Source organism: Chanodichthys erythropterus, chromosome 18 (assembly GCF_024489055.1).
Source record: "Chanodichthys erythropterus isolate Z2021 chromosome 18, ASM2448905v1, whole genome shotgun sequence".
NCBI lineage: Eukaryota > Metazoa > Chordata > Actinopteri > Cypriniformes > Xenocyprididae > Chanodichthys > Chanodichthys erythropterus.
Window position 1 is genome coordinate 7697943 of NC_090238.1, and position 22154 is coordinate 7720096.

Below are 22154 nucleotides of genomic sequence, written 5' to 3' on the forward strand. Positions count from 1 at the left end.
GTATTCAGCATAAACTAGACATACATAATTAAACATAAATAATTAATATTAATGGATTCTCAAATGTTTGTCAATTTTCTATACAGAGGAGTAATATTTATTCAATAATTATTGGTATTTATTATTGGTAATTATTTGTGTTTTCAATTCATACTTACAGCCGGAGGGCGCTCTGTGCACCTTTAGTCCACAAATTCATCTAAAGAAGAACAGGCCATGTGATATTCCAGGAACTAACAGAGGCTTCCAGAGATCACTATAACATACAGATAAACACTTTTCAAGATAATAAATACATGATTGCGACAATGTATTCATGTATTGCCTCAGAATTTGCATCTGAATAGCACTGGGTCCGTGTGCGTGGCCGCATTAGCGGATAATGAGCTGAATCACTGGCGTCTGACGTGTCTATTTTCATACAGATTACATAAACAGAGATTTTTTGTTTTCAATTTTACTTACACAATTTAAAACCTGACATTACAATGTTTCTTTAGACATAAGTGTAATTTTTTTGTGATTAGTATTCACTAAGTTACAGTTCATTTTCTGAGAACTATCAGATAGGACTTCGTTCAGAGGGAGACGACAGATCACACATCATGTTAGTTTTCTTTATTTTGCAAAAAGCACAACATTTTGTTTTTACTCTGAGTGTACACAAATAAAAGAAGATATTCCACCGATAAAAATGGTGTATAACTCTTAATTGTACGTGCAACATTGACAGAGTATTTTGAGTCTCTTTCACACTGGTAAGAAAAAAACTGAGGTGGTATCGCCGGCAATACCTCAGACTCGATGGAGTTAATGACCTGTGACATTTTTTTTCCCTTGACTGTAAGATTACCATGAAACAATGCTACAGTTAATGTAAAAATTCTTCCAGTCAGTGATCTGTAAGCTTTGGTTAGCATACCCATACTGGTGTTGAAACTGCTCAGTTACTTGTAAAATTCAATTCAATAGATGGTTAAAGCTATCTGTAAACTTTGAATGTTTTTAGGGCTGGTACTATATGCTATTTATAATACAAATTACCTACTTTTGGTATTTACTTACTCTCTCACCAAATGATTTATTCTTTTGAGAAATTATAGTTTTCGCCTAGATTTCACACGGGCTACTGTGTCAAACAGATGTTTGCAGTATGTTTGGCTTTGCTGGGGTGTGGTTGTGTTACCGTGTTTTTAAATTCACTTGTTAAAGCTCTAATGACCGTGGTGAACGCAGAAGCGCTCGCTGTGTCGCTGTAGCTGGGATATTTTCATTTGAAATTGGTTTAAATGGCCATTTTTCACATTTACAAGATCCACTCATTTACCTAAGCACATTCTTGAGATTTACAAGTTCAATTTTAAGCAACCCAAACTTCATAACAGGAAAATATAGTTAAACAAGCAGCAAATTCCCCACGAGGTGGGCGGTTTTAAACGAGCACTCGAGAACGCTGCGCCAACAGAAGCTGTGGTTGATTTTTAAGTGTTGTTTTTCTGTATTTCAAAATTACCAATACCAACCATATCCTGTTATTGAAACGCTAGTATCTTTATTGCATTGTGACTGATATGACTAACACAAAGATTTCCTATTCCTCACGGTGGGCAGAGTGCTCATCGTTCTCAAAGCATGACTGGACACATTCGAACGCAACAGTCGGCTGTGTCACCCTATTAGTGGGATTGTATTTTTGACATAGTGGTTGAGTGGGTGTGGCTCGAACCCTAATTTTACCATTTGCTGCGGTCTGTTGGTGCAATTTTGCTTAAATAACGGTTTGGATCCAATGTGTTTTTTCTTTCTTTTTCTTTCTTTCTTTTTTAATAGCCCAAGCACCCTGCAGGCCGTCATGCAGTTCTTGGCCATTTTCCGCACACAAAATGCACATCACATCTGAGACAGCTATGCCCAGATGCTCTAATGTAAATGTTGATTCACAACCAGCAGTCTGACCATCCGGAAAGAGCCAAGACATTGTGTGTGCCAAGAACAAAATAGATCGCAGCTGAAGACTGGCATGTTGAGTTTGTATCGTGACTCTGTCCAGGGCCTTCATTTGATTCACAGAGCAGCCATCAGTAACCCATTTGATGTCAAATGTGTCAAACAATCAGTAGCCCAGCTGTCAGAGCAGGAAAGTCTGGGGGCTGGCTGGGATGAAGTTGTATATACTGGTAGCAATAGAAATGTGTCCACCAATAACGATTTTGCTGTACCGTTTATACAGCAAGTTTGCAACTACATTTCAACGTTAAATATATACACATAATACACTGTCTTAAATATATATATATATATATATATATATATATATATATATATATATATATATATATATATATATATATATATATATATATATATATATATATATATTCTACATCATTTATTAATCTTTGTTAATTTCAACATTTTCTAATACATCATTATTAAAATCAAGAGTTGTAATTCTTAACATTAGTTAAAGCACTGCGAAGTAACAAGAATAAAGTATGAACAGCTGTATTTATTTTTATTAACATTAACAAAGATGGTAACACTTTTGTTTGTGGAACTCCTATTCACTATTAACTGTGACTTTTCAGCTCTTAATTTATTGCTTAATAGTACTTTACTTATTGTAGCATTTAAGTTTAGGTGCTGGGTAGGATTTTGGGATGTAGAATATGATTATGCATAATAAGGCATTAATATGTGATTTATAAGTACTAATAAACAGCCAATATGCAAGTTAATAAGCAACTAGTTAAAAGTGAGAATTGTTCCCCATTCTAAAGTGTTACCACAAAGATTAACAAATACAGTAACAAATGTATTGCTCATGGTTAGTTCATGTTAGTTAATACATTAACTAATGTTAATAAATGCAAGGTGTAAAGTGTTACCAAATGCAACAAAGCAATGACAACATTAAAAGCAAAATAACAGGCAAAATAAAATTAATTAAACAAAAGTAGTTATCATAAGCTAAGCATAGAAGAAAAAAAAATAAATGTCGCAGGTTGACCTTTTACATTACATTATGCAAACTTGAAGAGTTTGGTTGTGTGTTTTTAAGGATAGAATTTAAGTCCTGTTTTTATAATGTTTCTTTAACAGTTTTCAGTAAAACTGTTTTGCTTTACCTCAGGGGTTATATAATGTGAGACACACTACTGATTCAGCCAATGGTGTGTGAGTTTAGGGCGGGAATGTTTGACTGACCAATGGCAGAGTTTGGGAAATCAGTTTGAAACCATTATTATTTTTTTATTTAATCATTATCTACTGGCTCTTAGAAAATCTCAGATACAGAAAATAGATACTGAATTTCGAGCCAAAGTAGCTGTTGTGATTTAAACCATACTCCTATTGTGACTATTCTTTAGAGCAGTGTATTTCCCTCAGCGTTTCCTCACCTGATTTTACGGACTTATTATTCCCTCGCAGTTGACTGCTGGTTAAACTCTCTTGTTCTTTTATGTTTTGCATGTGGGCCGGCAGTACACATCATGAGCTCATGCTGTCTGCTGTTGCGTTTTATTGGTGCCATCTTCAGACACTTCTGTCATTGAGTTAGTGTAAGTGTGTCAGTGTCTCCTTTCAGTATTTACAGTAGTTTAGTCAGCAATGCATTTGAATTATATTGCAAATGTTGGTTTACAGTGCAAAGTTGACGTCGCTGCACCAGAATGTAAGCAAACAGATGAGATCCAGAGCTTTCACAGAGGTTGACATTTCCAATGCTAGGTATGATCCTATTTGTTTAATTGGCATTGCACACAAAGAAGTTTAGCTTTTTGACATGTTGGAAAACAAACACATTACATGTGTTAGGAGTCAAAAATACTTCCTGCAAACGGAAACTCATGATCACACATGCTCTTATGTGTGTTCTCTTTCACTCACTCACTCACTCTCAAAAACTTTCGATATGTGGAAATGAATCGGCCGTAACCATATTTGAATTTCAGCTCTTCCTCATCACTTGATACACAATAATATGAACATTAATAATGATTTATTTTTTCCGCATCACTTCCAGCGCGAGTCCTCATCCTTTTGAAGTGGATGCAAAGTGGATTGCATGCATCTTCTTGACAACCAAACACTTCCAGCCTCAGCTACAACTACAGAGCTTGAGGGTTGGTCAAAGTAGATGTTGTTCGTGGGCAGCCAGTGAAGACCATAGGCTGGCATTATGCAAATTGGTTACATTAGGCATGTAACAAGAAGTGAGACTGGAATTGCTGACGACTTGTTTCAGCAGTTCAGAATCGATTTGTTCTTCTAGGAGACCATAACTTTTATATATCACGCAATTTTTGATACATTCAAAAACGGCTAAATTACACACTACATAAAGTAATATTTTGAAGAAAAAAAAAAAAAAAGGTGCAAGTTTGTGCTATTGTATTTTTATTAACTGTAATGTTTAGGTTTTTTAGGTATGCTATTTATTGATTATTAAATTATGCCATATGTTGCTATATTTCCTTTCTCCTGCCAATGAAATTTTAGCTCTGTAGCTATAATTCTGGGGCAGTCATGGATAGTCATCGTTCCTGTTAAATAAATTATTAACTTAATAAAATATTTATAAGGTTTTTAGTTTTGTGACACTCTCTGTTTTAGCACAAACCCCTTTCAACTTCTTAGGGCCAGTTCACACAATGCGTTTTTGCTTTGAAAATGGAAAAAGCTCAAGGTCTAGAAACACGTTTTTAAAAGTTGAACTTATTTTAACTTGAGCGCCGTGTCATGTGTGAGACAATGCAAAAGACGCGAGATGTGAGCTCAATGGTTAAAGGCATCTGTCTAGCACTTGTTTACATTGACAAACAATGGAAAAGTAGCACATTTGGAATGGAAAAAAAGCATTCTGTGTAGACTTCTGCTTCTACTCTCCACAAACATAAGAGGTTTAAATGTGATTAGGAGCGAGGGAAAAGGCACACATCAATAATCACTCACTTATCTTCATTATGTGGTGGCAGCAGAAACTGTGATTTGCGGGTCGCATGTGTTTATGATAAAGGAACTCTCCTGGGCTTTGTGCCGAGTGCAGCGGGGTTCACGTGTTGTCCAGCACTCAACTCCAGGTGCTTTTCAGCAACTTTTACCTCAAATGAAAGTGTCCTGCCATTTTTTTTTTTTTTTTTTTTTTTTTTTTGGCCTTGGGGTTCTTAGGATGAATGATCTGTGTTCTTGTTCACTCAGACCTCAAAACAGGAATCGTAGACTCTGCCATTTGTTCTGTTTTGCTGTTTTCAGTCTTTCTAGGGCATGTTGAATGGCATTGAATCAAGTTGAATTGAATCTGCAGAATTGAGTTTAACAATACAAAATATTTTAAATGCTTATCAGTGCCCAATATACAATAGGACATTTAACCCTGGTCTCTTTTTTATATATACATATATATATATATATATATATATTATATATTATTTTGTCTGACCAAACCTCATTGCTCATTTTAATCTTCATTATGAAATGAGTTTGTCTAGTGGAACATTATTCATTTTTAAGCTCAAAGATTGTGGCTACATCAGAATTGTTATTCGAATAAATGACTATATTATGTACTTTTTGTATTTTCTAACAAAACATCTATACAAAGCTTTTTCTATGTGTTTGAACTTGTTTGATGGTTAATGAAGGATGTAAAGTAACATCTGAGTGAATAATTGATTGTAGAACATTCCACTTTTGTCTATTTGACCTGTGTTGAAACATGTCCACTGTGAATATTTCAGAAACGTGTTCCTCGATCATACATGCAATGGCTGTATTTGTTTGGACAAAGTCAAATAAGCGGTCGGTAATAAGTGTTGAAGGTCTCAATAACGCTTGCCAATGCATTGAACAAAATAACAAACTGTGCTTTCACTTACGACTGGAGCTGCCACAACTGTTTATTTTACCAGACAGTGTCTGCCAGTAACTTTACAGATTTTTAAACAGACATTCAGAGCTTTTGTGTCATTTGACGGGTAGAAACAGAGCACGGTGTGTGTGTGTGTGTGTGTGTGTGTGTGTGTGTGTGTGTGTGTGTGTGTGTGTGTGTGTGTGTGTCCATTAGAGTGATGTGTACAGCCATAAAGAAGCAGTCATCGAGGTTTCACTTTAATGTGAGACAAGAAATGAAAGGTCACATCTATTAGTCGCTCTAGACTTTGTGCTCCATTAACCTCTATTCATATGCATTCAAATCTGTGCATGTTCATAGTTTTTGTCTTTCTGTGTACTAAAGGTTGAGTTTAGTAACTTTGTGAATATATCCATAAATAAATAAGTAAAATTTGACCAAGACAATCTAAATGTCAAGATGCTAATAATAAAGCCTCAAATCTGAAAGCTGAGAAGATTAACATTACGTTTATTTTACCATATTTTAGTTATTAAAAAACAAAAGCCTCAGAGAATGACCTCATATCCTGCTGCACATACTCATTTATGTGTTCAAAATGATGTTGCAAAAATATTATTTAAATAACTTTGAGTAATTGATTTATGCATGATGACTCCTAATTTTATTTTATACAGTTGAAATATAAAGTAATTAAGCAATTAACTACTTTGTTTTATATTCTGAGGAATTGTGTGTTTTGCATGTTTTAAAAAAATAAATTAAATTTTAAAAAATAACACTTTATTTTAAGGTGACGTTGTTTTATGTAACTTCATGTTCTTACTGTAGTAGTAACTACAGTACATGTACTCAGTTAATATTACTCAATACTTATATGAGTAAGTACAATGTAACTACATCACTTTAAAATAAAGTGTAACCAAAAAAGAAATTAAAATACATTTTAGTCCATTTTATTTCTGTAATTGGATGGTTTTCTGTGTGAAACAGGATGTTCATTACGGAAAAAATACTAAAGAGGCTTAACTTTTATCCAATAGGATCGTGAAAAGTGTCTGTTACATCCTAGAATGGAGCCAGGTGATTGAAGGGAAGTTCCGATTCTGAAAAAGTATTTCAGAATCGGAATAGAATATCGTTCACTGAAGTCCAGGAATATTTTGTCTTCTTGTTGATTTTAAAGTGTGACCCTTTTATACTTCATGAAGATAATCTGGATTTTCTCATTACGCTAATTTAGAGCTCTGAATACTCACTGTCTGTGCACTCGAATTCCCTCATATCAAACTTGACGTCTGTTTTGCCGTCTCCCCACTGTCTGAAAATAGCCCAGGTCCAGCACAACCCCACCCTATCACTATAAACGCCTCTGAGCCTGGAAAACTCCACGGCAGACACACACGCTGTAAATACATTTCAAAGTGGAAAAATCCTGCATAAAGTGTTATGGAACGGTCCGGAGAAGGACTAAAAGGTTTCTAAGGCCGAAATTAGATACACAGGAAATATTCATTTTTTCCGGTTTATACTGTAGCTAAACACTGGCTTTTTTTTCATTCGGTGTCTTTAAAGTGACCCACAATATTTAGATGCTTTCCTTGTGCTGTGATCTCACGCGAAAGCCACCCAATGTTGAAGTCATTGATGAAAATTGCAGATACTGTTCAAACTGTCAGTTGGTAGTCAAAATCTAGACGTAGATTAGATTTCTTTTAAATCTTATGAGTGAATCTCAGTACATGTCCAGACCACAATTCACCCTGGATTAAAAGGAAAAAAAAATATATATATTTAGCATAAGCAAAATTAGGCCTGTTTTTCAGACCTTTTTAAGACTTTTTTATTTAGTAAATTATATTTTAATTGTAATATTTTTTTGTGATATATATTTTTTTAAGTTTTATATTTTGAGGAATAAGGCTGTGGTTAGCTTGAGTTAATGGTTATTATTTTGTGTTCTGAAGTTGTTTCCAAGAGACGAGGATGTTTTCTCACAGTGTTATGTCAGAGCCCAGGTGAGACAGCCAGACTGCGTGACAGTGTTTAAGGACGGCATGTTACAGTCTAGAAACTTCCTACATCCTCAGTTTCTCCTTCCTCCCCATGCAGATCTTGCGCTTGTCTCCACGGCCCATGAGAGAGTCTGAAATATAAACAGCATTTGCTGTTCTGCAGTTTATCTTGGGTTTAAAACTGCCTCATTGACTTGATTCAGTGTTATGGTTCGGATAACAGTAGTTGCTGATTGAACAGGGATAAAGCCACTCTCTTTATCTACCTAAGTAAGACATACGCTAACGTTGTGAAATGAAAATATTATCCTTAAACCCTGCCCACATTACTGAAGTCAGCGTGTGCTGCCCAAGAGCCGAGCACATGCAACAAAGAGAGCACAAATTGTTTTTATATAAAACAAGTTGTACTTTGGTTACAGCCCTAATTAGATTTCTCCAGCCGTCTGCTGGATGAATTCACAATCATAATTGTGTCGGTTAACCATGTAACAATAACTTTGGGGATTTTGTGATGTTTAAAATTTAGAATCATTACATGTAAACCTGATGCCACCATGAAGTACGACTGAATAGTTCTGTTGTTGTAATTAGTGGTGCTATCAATATCATTGTTTTTCATACTAGAGTTAGTGATTGATAAAAACCCCTAACCTTAAGTATTAATGTTGGCATGAAGTAACACTTTAGTTTAGGGTCCAATTCTCACTATTAACTATTTGCTTATTAGCATGCATTTTGGCTGTTTATTAGTACTTATAAAGCACATATTAATGCCTTTTTCTGCATGACCATATTCTACATCCTTTAATCCTACCCAATACCTAAACTTAAACTCCTAATTACTGCTTAGTAATGAAGTTATTAAGGCAAAAATCATAGTTAATAGTTAGTTAATAGTGAGAATTGGACTCTAGAAATGGAGCAAGTTATTGCATTTTAATGAAAGATTATGATGCTATTTTTTTTTTCTTTAGAACATGCTTATGATGATTATTCATTCAAATTAAGACTAGATGCATGATGATGTATAAACATTGCGCACACACAGAATGGGCATTGAAATATGCGTACACAATTTTTTTTCAGAATTTGTAAAAAAATAAACTTTCCATAAATATGTGTGCACTATCCATACACTTTAGACCAAGGGTGTCCAATCCTGCTCCTGGAGGGCCACTGTCCTGCAGAGTTTAGCTCCAACCCCAATTAAACACACCTGAACCAGCCAATCAAGGTCTTACTAAGCATACTAGAAATTTCAAGGCAGGAGTGTTGAGGCAAGTTGGAGCTAAACTCTGCAGGACAGTGGCCCTCCAGGACCGATTTTGGACACCCCTGCTCTAGGCCAATCCGTACGAACTCGTTTACTGGCGTGAGCTAAGCAAGGAAGTAAACAAAATGATTTTAAACTGTTTTTCCATTTGATATACATATTTATATTAAAAATGCCACTCTCATTAATGGAGTTAAGCACTCAAATCACATTAAATCATTATCCAGAATATTGTTGTCCAAAGATACCTTTGATACCAAGTCATTACTGAAATTTAAAAAATGTGAAGCTTTGAGCGCCGTTGAGCAGATTTGTAAACACCTCTGATTGGCCATTGTGTTCATGTGCTCAACATAGATGTCTGTGATTGGCTTCAATGATCAATGCATGGGAGTGTTTGAAAGCACATTGAAGTGTTTGAATTTGAAAGCGCATTGAAAGGACCAGTCCATCGATAGACGCTTGCTTTCAAACACTCCCGTGTGTACTATATCTATGTAAGCGCTCGGTGAAGGTCATTGACATTTTTAAAATTTCAGTACCGACTTGGTGCTGAAGTCGGTACTTTTGACAGATGTTAAATTATTTATGAATTTAAATATAAATATTTGGAGTAGATGTGCTGCTTTTTAACACTTTTCATGTGGAACGCTACTTTTTAGTGACAGCGAGATAATTGCTTGGCGCATAATAATTCTTAGGGATGCACCAATACCACTTTTTCCAGAATGAGTCCGATACCGATACTTTCGCCAATACCAAGTACCTGTATAAATATAATTTAAAGATAATATTTAAATATAAAAATTTAAATAAATAAATATTATATTATTTAAATCACTTAAATATAGCCTAGTAATTAAAAAAAGTTATTGGGTAGAGAAACCAAAAGTAATATGAATCATATTAGTTGGCTTAATTTGTTTATCAAGTAGGTGTTTCCTACATGCTTAATTATGACTGTTTCAAATTTTGTTCTACGAGCTTCTGTTACTGTTCTGTTCACTGTTCATTCTTTTTCTCTTTGGTATTTCATCTACAGCTCATGTTTAGAGCACTATAGTGCTCCAGTGCGGCGGCACAGTAATCACATGACATTTTTCTGTAGTAATGTAGGGAACAACGTGTTATACACAAAACAGTTCATGTTTTTACTTAAGCTACACATACAATTTAGTTATATGCCTAGTTCAGACTACCACCCCCACCCCCCCCCCCCCCACACACACACACACACACACACACACACCCACACACCAAAACACACTTGCAAATACATTACCAACCAAACAAAAACACATTCCGTCCATGAGTGTTGTAGGGAGTCATGCTCACGCTGATATCTGATGATCAGTAGCAGTTCACTAAATAAATCAATTCATTAAATACCTATTTAATAAAATAACTAGAAGAAGAACTAGATGACTAAAATCAGCTTGAAAATGCTATCTCATGAACCTAAGGCAAATTTAAAGGTAGGCTACACTGTGTTATTTTATTAGTCAATCGTGAAAGTCTGCTGGTTGAAAGCTTTTTCTATTCTAGTGAGCGCAAACATGATTGAGACCACTGTATATTTGTTTGCAATAATGCACTCTCGACAACTGTCATTAAAATGATGCCATAGAATGCCGTTATAGAACAGGCCGACTTGTCAGCAAGCTAGTTAACTTGCAAATCAGGCTTAAATTGGGCTTAAAATCCTGTAGTGTGAACTGACATAAATATCCGGCGCTGTCGGACAACTTGACAGCCAATGAAATATACACTGAAGACTATGGAAGCAGCAATAACAATCCATTGAAATATAAATTACCGACGTTAATTCATATCAGATACACATTGTGTAAGTAACTATAAAGTTCACTATTCTTCTCCCAGTTCACTGGCCACATGTATTTTGGGACAAATGGATGAATTCATGTGCTGTAGCCTGTAAATCCGACTGACAGGATACTCTGAACTGAGGCGCAAACATGGCGGCGCCCATCTGTCGTTATAGATTAAGATCAAGATCAATATATAGGTTTTTAAGTGACAAAACACATATTTGAGAATCGGTATATCAGATAGTTGATGACGTTGAGGAAAGCGATACATCTGTCATACAGTGTGGTTGTGGTGTGTCACATGACAAGCATGATGTGTTCATGGAAACAATAAAGGGAAATGTTCTAAAATAACGGTTGCCTTAACTCTGGGAGGTCAGCCAGAATATTTTAAACTTATGTGTCAAAGGGTTCATTTAATTTTAATTACATTTAATTCAAAATTTAATCTAATTTCTTCCCAACGTCCATATCAGTGGTGTAGTCCTAAAAAAATGTTTCATTAAAAATAAATAAATACAGTGCATTCTAAAATTGGTTGACATTTTTAATGGTTTACAGTTTGACTAGTATTTAAACATGCTGCTTTGGAATTATATTCACTGTAAAACATGATATATCTGAAATTAAAGTTTAATTTTATTCAAAAGGGTGTTAAAGTCAATTATTCAATTTTAATTATTAACATTATAAAAATGTGGTCATGAGTTTCACAAACAAACAAAAACAGTAGTCAGGCTGAATGAAAATTTAAACCACTCTCTGTCGGTAGGTGGCGCTTATGGAACAGCAGAAATCTAGCTGTTCCTTTGACGCAGAATACAGCGGTGTTGTGCATTTTATACGGTTGATAGGGAAAGTATTCTTAAATGCATTATACAAATTTTAATAACTGGTAATAAATTATTATTTACGGTATTTTGAAGTGCCTGTCTTCCCGGTAACCCCTGTAAACTCAGTTTTATATTATTTATGCACATGTAAGCTTATCAGTTTGACAGAATTTTCTACTTCAGTGTGCCATAAGAAGTCAAACTACTGTATATCATTTTCCATTATCATAGCATTTGTTATGAAAAATAGCAACCTACACATAGCCTATAGAAACAACAGAACATGTCACAGGTGTAATATAAATCTAGTGAAAAAATATATTGCCATAGATTATAAATTGTACAATTGTACAAACCAAAATTACTAGGCTATATTAAAACGATATAAATTCTAGTAAGGGTGGGTCATGAATAGTTTAAAAAGCTCCCTAATAAATGTTGGCGCAAGATGATGTTTGTCCTCTTTTCAGTCTTTTGTTCATTTTGTTCATCAGTCTAGGTCACGGTTGACTTTCTCTATAGCGTTTTAAAGTGTTTAACTCTCAATAGAATTCAAATGGATCGCATATTTTATCATCAGTGTCGGAATGGAAATCGTATCAAACTTTTGAAACGTGATAAAATTCAGAGAGTAGCCTAGTATGTTTATGATTCCCGCACCACTAATGCATTATAAACAAGGCTTCAGTTGCGCTGATGGTCTTTTCAGTTCGTATGGGAACTTAGCGCTTATAAAAGCTCCGAACGCATGACGTAGGCTATATAATTGATTAATAGTCTTATTTACTCACCACAATATTTCTCACGCCGTGTCCACAGCAGTGGGAGAAATGCGCTCAATGCACGGCTCAAAACACCTAGCGGCTTTGATTGGAGATCTCTTACTGCAGCGCAAACACGTACTGTGAAGCCTGGTTTTTTGCCGACTATGAGCGGGAAAAGGTATGACAGAAGTGCTCTTGCACCAATTACATCAAAGAATCGCGAGTTTACACAACAGCATTGGACACACAGTTAAAGGGGAAGCTAACAGGACAATATTTTATGGACTTTCGAAGCAAAAAAACAAGTGGGTATATGCAAATACTGATCCTTAGAAGTCTTAATACGCAAACAGCCCTGAGCAAAAAGTAAGCATACGGCGTATTTGTGCATATCGCCCCGACTACACCACTGGTCCATATTCAAATAAAGTCATTGGGTGACAAATTTGTTGTCAGCTTGTGTAGTGTGACCCCCTGTTGCGGATCATTTACAGCGATCTGCCGATGTTTAAAGTCCTGTAGTGTGACCTTGGCATAAGTGATCAGAATTGTGCGTTCTCTTTCTCCTTACCATCAAATAATGTTAGTTGTTGGTGCATTTTCGGGACCATTTGAAAGCAGCAGTCAAATGCACCGAATTGATTTGGAGTAGTCTTGGCTATTGGACCCACAGTCCGCCCGTGCCTACCGTGCGTCCGACCCGCACCCACACCGCACCCGACACATAAATATTATTCCACCCATTACATAAAGTTGGTGGGTCACCCGTCGGGTACCTGCGGGTACCCGCCCGTGTGCAGGACTCTACATTGTTTTACTTTCTTTGCTATTTAAATAACCAACGGAACTTAATGTGTGCTCGACCTGCTTTGCCGCTGCGTGCATTATCAGCTCACAAACAGCCAATCATAAATGTTGAATTTATGCTTAGTATTCTATTAATTAGATACATTTACTACACAGACATCTTTAATCTTTGATATCTCCATATCTCTGTTCTGTTGTCATGTTTCTTTGTCTGGACACAAACACTACACATGCTGTTTGGTATCATTTATTTGGTATAGGAACATTTTAATGTTTTATTTAATGTTAGTGTTTAATGTATGAATGACTACAAGAGTACATTAGCACAGTATTGGGCCCAATTCCTATACTAAAGTATTATCGAGTTATGTTTTGTTTTTAAAATGTTCTGTCTGAGGGACTGATGTTAGAGAACTGTTACACTGCAAAATAAGTACTGTATCTATTCAGTTTTCCGTAAAAATAAATAAATTCTATACATTCTAAAATAGATGTTTATTTTATTGGCAATACAGATATTTGAATAGTTCATTTTAAACAAGACAAGGATACTGAATGATTTTCAGCAAAATAATGTGATGACACAAACCACATTTACAGTGAGTCTCATATCTCATATGGTCTTACAGTCTTGTACCTTCAAACAAAGTAGTAGCTATCACATGGATGGAATTATGCATATTGAAATGATATGCATAGTAAAACTAGGTGTTGTAAGTTCCATATATGGTTATTTTGTCTTCCGCTGATTAGGATTTTCAAATGGAATTTTGCACGCGTTCTGGAGTAAGTACGGTTTTATAAATGTGATTTTTTTTTTTTTTTTGCATATGCAAAATCTTCCTTTTGTGCATGCACACACTTTAAGGATGAAATCTATGCAAAGTTTTATACATGAGGCCCCAGGAATGTGTATTGAGAAAGTAAACTGGTTCAATTTTGATTTTATGTTAATTTAATTTTTTATTTTTTTTTATTCCTTCAAGCTAGTCCTGCTGTTCTTTTTAGTATTCTCTGTTGACATACTGTATCTCTTTGGTCACAGAGTGTAAGAGATGTCTGGCCCCGGGTCCCTGTGGACAAGATGTTTACTGTAACCATCTCTGATCTCTGCACTGTATTTAAACATTGATTGTTTTCTAGAATCAGGACTGTCAAATCAATGTGTTTACATCAGTCACATTGCTCGTTCTGTTTCTAAGCAAATACGGGCAGCTGGCGAGATGGAAAGAGGCGGAGGAGGCCGTCAGCGCACCGCAGGCGCGTAAACATCAGCGGTGCACTCTGAACCCAAAATCTCTATCCAAACATTCAGCTTATTTTTGCAAACTGATGATGCTGTCTAGTATCATGTGTGCACACTTGGAAAGAGAAAGGACGCAATTCTTATCGTGAGGCTGAGCTCTGTTTAGCGCTTGTGATGTTAGTTACAGTACTAGGTGGTCAAAGTCAAATGCAGAGGGAAGTTTTATTGAAATCCAGCTGCATGATCATGGTTGTGCAACTCATTTTGGAAATATTGAGTAATATTAGCCTTTCTATAAAAGTTCTCAAACTGTAAAGCTTTATCTGTGCTTTATCTTTATCTTCTGTGCTTATTAATCCTTTTAATAAAGTAGAAAGTAATCTAAACTGTGTGAGAAATAATGAATATTGTACTGGTCATTATCACAAAACAAAACTCGACAGGGTGTTCAGGACTCCAAAGTGATTCTGAACAGGTTTATTTTGTAATATTGACCAGCTGATTGACCAGTCGGCACACTGGCTTTTAATATTAGGAGAAGATCCGCCAACACGTTTTTGTTGTCAAAATCCTTTATCCCTTAAGGCCCCGGTATACGTCAAACGAAATCGAAGAAAGAACTGATGTGGCGTAATTTCGAACAAAATCAGGCCAATTAGCTTCGCACACCTGTAGGTAATAGATAGGTGTGTAGGAAAAAAAGACTGGTATAGTCATAATATGAAAAAACAAGAAAATCCCTATCCCACTATCAACTTGCAATCAGGATGCCCGATGAAGATCGTAAGATCGAAACGTTGCTAATAAAGTACATTTTTTTTATTGTTTTGCAAGTTGATAGTGTACAGGATTTTCTTGTTTTTTCGAACAAAATCAGGCCAAAACGAAGCTCGTTTTGTGTTCTTTTTGGAAGGAAAAGTTCGTTCCAGCACCAAAACACCTTTGTACTACCATTGGTCAGTGACGATAATGTAACAGGAGGTGTGCGCTGTGACTCCACCTTCACTCGCGTTTGTTGAGGTAAGATCTCCACATGTGAAAACATGAACAGGCTAGATAGCTGCTTTATAGTACAAAATGAAGTTGTGCTTGCAAAAACAATGAGGCACTAACACTGTTTTTCATGTTTGATACTGTAAAGCTGCTTGATTTTAAGCAATCCATTGAATAAATGATGACATGACATGGCTGGAGTGCTACTTTGCAGAGCTAGTGCTAACATTCCCATGCTGTTATGATCAGATGCTTTTCTTATGCTTTCTATAATAAATGCTTACTGTTTTCTAATTTTTGTTGTTTATTTTGTTACTGAGAAGAAAGTGCACGGCACATATTTACATATTCATCTAAACGTCGCTCTTAGCAGTGTGGGCGGCGTCAGATGTTCGATTACAGTATATTGCTGGTCATGTATTTCGAACTTCATTTTACCCCGAAACGAAGAACGAAAAAGAAGTTTGTTTGAAGTATACCGGAGCCTTTAAGCACCTTTTATGATTGTGCCCCATGAAAAACCCTTTTTATTCAATTACCCCTTTGGAAGAAATGTTTAACAATATAGAAATATATATATATAGTTTTAGAACTTGTATAAAAATCTGATTTTAATAATCTGATATAGTTCTACCGTAATTTTTCTTTCCATGAAAATAGCCAGGAAGCTGGCATGGAGAAAGAAACAAAAACAAACAAACAAACAAACAAACTGATTGACGAAACAGAATTGAATATTCCAGAGAGATGCATAATAAATATATATGATGTCAAAATCCAAATTAATGTCCATAAATGTTGACATTAGAAATAGGCCCAATTTATCAGTATATCAAATGTATTTGTAAAATACCCATATTTTGAAGAAGTCATTGGGATGACAGAACAATTGTCTTTTATTGTATGTTATGGTATGGTATGGTATGGTACTGTCTAAAGCACCTACTTGCCCTTTGTATTGTCTTACTAGTGTCCTTATCTGAGCTGAAATGCTTTGTAACTAAACAAGTGGAATAAATTACAACTGCAGTAAATTATAGTTTTTCCTCTGGGAGGTGTTTGGATTAAAATGCATTTAGGTGAAAGAAAGAGGAACGCAATAAAATTTAATTGAGACTGAGATATCCATTAACCAAATGCATGGAGCCAGAGTTTGAGCAGTAGGTGACTCTGTTAGTGCTTTGTGTCTTCCAACCATATAAAGTATGCATACGAAAACATAATTTTTGTATTTTTTTGCCAAGGTTAAGTATTCTCGTACTTAATTTAATCCTGTGTAACTTGAAGAGGGGAATCAATAAGCCAGATATATAAAAGCCAATGATAAAACTCTTAGACCTAACTTGTGTGGTTTTTGACCAGAATTATGTCACTTGAAGATTTTTTTATTTTTTTTTTCTAATGTAATATGTGTAAATCATATGTCATGGATCTTTATGAAATGCAGCTACTAGCCAGACATGTTGGTTGATAAAGCCTCTTCCATCGAAAGTGTTGAGCTTCTCATGGAAGTTCCAATCTTCTCCTCTTTTAAAGGCGAGAGTCTGTGGCCATCCGGTGGTTTGCACTACTATTGGATGAAACCGCTGTGTCGATATTAAGCACACTGCAATGTGGGAAGCTTTGGCAGCTACAGTGTGGGAAAAACTGTGAATAAAGGCTGTCAGATTTTGTAAATAGCTCTCTTGCATTGGATACTTAAGCCATCTGTAATGAATGTCAGCTTTTGCTATGAATGGCTGATGCCTTTTTATTACCCAATTGAGGGCTTAACTGTGTGTTAATTGCCATTTTATGAACATTTGCTCGCTGTGATGGCAATAACAGAATCCATTTTAGATTATTTATCTAAACTAAAGATTTTAGGGTTTCACTTATAGGGATTGTGAAACATGTTAGTCAAGAGCTTATAATGTGCTATCCATAGAATAAAAGGTAAAGTGGCTAATAATTTTTCTAATATGTTTTTAACTTGCAGGTTTGCCCTTGGTGACTCTCGAAGACCCCTGCACGAGACCGCCGCCCTGGTGGAAGACATAGTGCACACCCAGCTCATCAATCTTGTAAGTGTTAACATCAGTCAAAGAAAATCTTTGTACTTCCACAATGTGACAGATATTTTGGGATTTGATTGGCTTCTGAAAAATAGGCAAAAATATTACTGACTAATATAAATTTTCCCTGCTGCAAGATTGCCAGCAGAAAAGTTTTATTTTGATGAATTTATAAGATTTTTTTTTTCTTTAGAAGAATGTAGTGTACTCTATTTTAAAGAAATTTAAATATGCAGACCGTTGAAGCAACGGTCTTTTTTTTTTTTTTTAAGAAATTGAATTTATTTTGATTTCCTTTTCATAATTTCAAAATGAACTTTATGGTTGAGCACATTAGCTAGGTTGAGGCTACACGTATTGGAGCCAAATAATAATGATTCAGGAAACGCCTATATGTCCTTTAGCAGGTCATTTGGGGTCAAACTTGAGTGCTGATAAGAGCTTAAGGTAACTAACATGACACCCTGGTGCATATGCACAACTCGAGGCATTTGCATCTGGAAAACGGTTTTACTGAAATCTGTAATTAAGTATAAATAGCTTCATCAGAGGCAGCCTGTTTTCCCTCCAAAGGGAACACCTACTTCAAATGCTTCCTCGGCTTTTCCAGCCTTCTGAAATGGATCGCATTCAGTCCAACCGCTGCAATGTGATATGAGAATTGCGCCGAGTTAAGTAAATAACTGTGCTTACAAAGCCAATTGCTTTCACTGCTTGGATAAACACCGTTCCTCCCCGGCTTACACCTTGTCATGCCGTTACCACAAGCAAATCAAAACACTGACTGTAACAGACCAGAATTCCCCTGAATGGAGCCCAACAAATATCACCGGGAAGCAGCCTGCACTTTACTGGCACACTAACTCCAGATATAATTGGTTATGCTCAGAGGGCGCCTCGAGTTTGGAAACTCTCTTGGAGAATTATCTCATAGGGGTCACGTAGCAAACTCTGACACGTTGCGGTGGTTTTAACCTTTCACCCCATAGCTGCACAGTGCCCTCGCTCACGAAAAGGAGTAAAGTAGCTCTTAACATTCATTGTTTTAACCTTTAGCCCGTTGAGTCGGAGAGCTCTTAAATCAGGCAAGCCGGTGGTCTGCACGTTCTGCATGCATTTATTTTACATGCTCAAATTAAATGTGGTGTTTTTTTGTTACTCCCCTCAGAGCCAAACCATCACAGTGGCTGAATCTGTTATATAGAAGCAGAATATGCATGCAAACACAAGCCGAATCAAACTAAATATTTGCGCAGCACTGGTTCGCTTTTGGCAACAAAAGATTTTAGACCCTGTTATTACCAGAACATCAAAATCAACCAGTTTTTCTTTGACACGGCTTTGGGGTCTTGCAGTTTGCACACACATTTTATTGATCAATGAAGCCTGTTCTGACGCTTTCTGTCTTGCGAGGCCCCTCATATGTTCCCCTTCCCACTGAAAGCAGCTGCATACAGTCTAAAAAGGAAGCGTCCCACCACCAGATGCTCAGGTTCTTGTCTTGCTCACTTTATGCATTTATGTTGACTGTCATCTGCATATCTTTATTTTCTGACACTAGTTACATGCACACGTTTCCAATCAGATAGGATCAGCAGTTTTGGGGGTAACACAAGTTACGTAATCAGAATACTTTTTCAAGTAATGCATTCCGAGGTACTCTTTCAAATACATTTATTGACTGACATCTCTCCTGTCCCCATGGTGAGCAAAATCGGATGCAGAGGTGTTGTGTGCACTGTGTATTTAATCTCACTTTATTAAGTTGGCTTGAAAAAGCCAACTTACTGATCTACTACTTAAGCTTATTATTATTCTTCTTAGACTAAATTTCTAAATGCATCTCCTCCTAGACTGTTCAAGCTACAACCACCAAACTCGGACCAGACCTTCAGACTATTCTGACTTAGTGTGCTATATCTTTTCAGACTGATCAGACTTACGGTTTTCCTAAAAAAGCTGATCAAAACTTGGAAAAATCCCATTGACTTTCATTGACGGAATGTTCAAATGAGCCAAGACTATTCAAACTCCAACTGTCAAAATTCAAATTTTGACAGTTGGAGAGGCTCATCAGACTCCATTAGCTGCCATTCTATGTACTATTTCTAATCCATTGAGACTCATTCAAACTTCCATTCTATCTAATATGTCTTATCTATCTATCTATCTATCTATCTATCTATCTATCTATCTATCTATCTATCAAACTAAATCTATCTATCTATCAAACTAAATCTATCTATCTATCTATCAAACTAAATCTATCTATCTATTTCTCTTTCTAATCTATCTATCTATCAAACTAAATCTATCTATCTATCTATTTCTTTTTCTAATCTATATCAAACTAAATCTATCTATTTCTCTTTCTAATCTATCTATCTATCAAACTAAATCTAGCTATTTCTCTATCTATCTATCACTTCTCATCTATCAATCTATCTATCTTCTCATCTATCACTTCTCATCTATCTCTCTTCTCATCTATCACTTCTCATCTATCTCTCTATCTATCATCTATCTATCAACTCATTCAAATTCATAAACTCTATCTATCTATCTATGATCAACTCTCATAGCAACCACCCAAAACAACCTAGCAACCACCCAAAACAACCTAGCAACCACCCAGAACACCATGGCAACTGCATAGCAACCACACAAATCACCCTGGCATCATCCTAGCAACCAGCCTGGATACAATAGCAACCGCATAGCAACACCATGGCAACCACCCCGAGTACCCTAGCAACCGCATAGCAACACCATGGCAACCACCCCGAGTACCCTAGCAACCGCATAGCAACACCCTAGCAACCACCCCGAGTACCCTAGCAACCGCATAGCAACACCCTAGCAACCACCCCGAGTATCCTAGCAACCGCATAGCAACACCCTAGCAACCACCCCGAGTACCCTAGCAACCGCATAGCATCACCTTAACAACCACCCGAGTACCCTAGCAACCGCATAGCAACACCCTAGCAACCACCCCGAGTACCCTAGCAACCGCATAGCAACACCTTAGCAACCACCCCGAGTACCCTAGCAACCGCATAGCAACACCTTAACAACCACCCGAGTACCCTAGCAACCGCATAGCAACACCCTAACAACCACCCCGAGTACCCTAGCAACCGCATAGCAACACCTTAGCAACCACCTCGAGTACCCTAGCAACCGCATAGCAACACCGTAGTAACCAAACAGAGTACCCTAGCAACCATTTTGCAAAATCTATATCTCTGCATCAGAACATCGTACAGACATGGGGGTTGGTTTATATTGTCAAGCAGCCTTTGGAGTATCATCATTGGTAGCTGGCAAGTCAATTCCTAGCAACCAAACAGTACCCTAGTAATCGTTTTGCAAAATCTGTATCTCTGCATCAGAACATCGTCCAGACATGGGGGTTGGTTTATATTGTCAAGCAGCCTTTGGAGTATCATCATTGGTAGCTGGCAAGTCAATTCCTAGCAACCAAACAGTACCCTAGTAACCGTTTTGCAAAATCTGTATCTCTGCATCAGAACATCGTCCAGACATGGGGGTTGGTTTATATTGTCAAGCAGCCTTATGAGTAACATCATTGGTAGCTGGCAAGCCACTCCCTAGCAACCAAACAGAGTACCCTAGCAACCGTTTTGCAAAATCTATATCTCTGCATCAGAACATCGTACAGACATGGGGGTTGGTTTATATTGTCAAGCAGCCTTTGGAGTATCATCACTGGTAGCTGCCAAGCCACTCCCTAGCAACCAAACAGAGTACCCTAGCAACCGTTTTGCAAAATCTATATCTCTGCATCAGTACATCGTAGAGACATGGGGGTTGGCTTTTTGACTCATGCTAGCAATCTGGACTTCCAACATGCTAGCAGTGAATGCTAATAGTGATTAGCTAAGTGCTAAAGTGGGCTAAGAACATGCTAATAACTCTATAAAAACTCCATAGTATCCATCTGTGACTATCTATCTATCTAATAAAACTTAAACTTTCAAACTTCAAACTTTTAAAACTTCTCAAACTTTCTGGCTATGCTTTTTCAAGCCAACTTAAAGTTTGTCCTCAAACTTTTTTATCTAGTTAACCATTGTCTTTCCAGCTGACCTTTGATTATCCAATTCAACCATGCGAATAAGCAAAAATGATTTAAGAGTGTTGAACTTTCTTCTCCTGTGTTCTATTCTTCTGCAATCCATAATGGCAGCACAGCTGAAAGGTTTGTTTGAGCTGGTGTGAATTTGCATTTCCTTCAGCCTGAGGCTTATTCCTTTCACTTTTGATGTGAAAGATCCTTTACATTTGCCAAAAATAGAACTTTTGTTTCTTTTTTGTTATTAAAATCAAACAAGCAAGCCCAGCCCAGGTGAGAAAAAGTAATGCGAAAGTAACGCAATGCATTACTTTCCATAAAAAGTAACTAAGTTATGCAATTAGTTACTTTTTTAAGGAGTAACGCAGTATTGTAACGCATTAC

At 36.5% G+C, this 22154-nt stretch overlaps 1 protein-coding gene across 7 annotated transcripts in view; it reads left to right on the top strand.

Moving 5' to 3' along the window:
- Positions 1 to 22154, top strand: part of supt3h (SPT3 homolog, SAGA and STAGA complex component) — a 146968-nt gene that overhangs the window by 56707 nt on the left and 68107 nt on the right. For 6 of the 7 annotated variants that reach the window (XM_067366769.1, XM_067366774.1, XM_067366771.1 and 3 more), the window contains one exon: positions 17596 to 17680. In XM_067366769.1, the coding sequence (XP_067222870.1) occupies positions 17596 to 17680 (85 nt within the window). Of the gene's footprint in view, positions 1 to 3486; positions 3564 to 17595; positions 17681 to 22154 lie in introns of all 7 variants that reach the window. The other variant, XM_067366773.1, reaches the window with a different exon arrangement.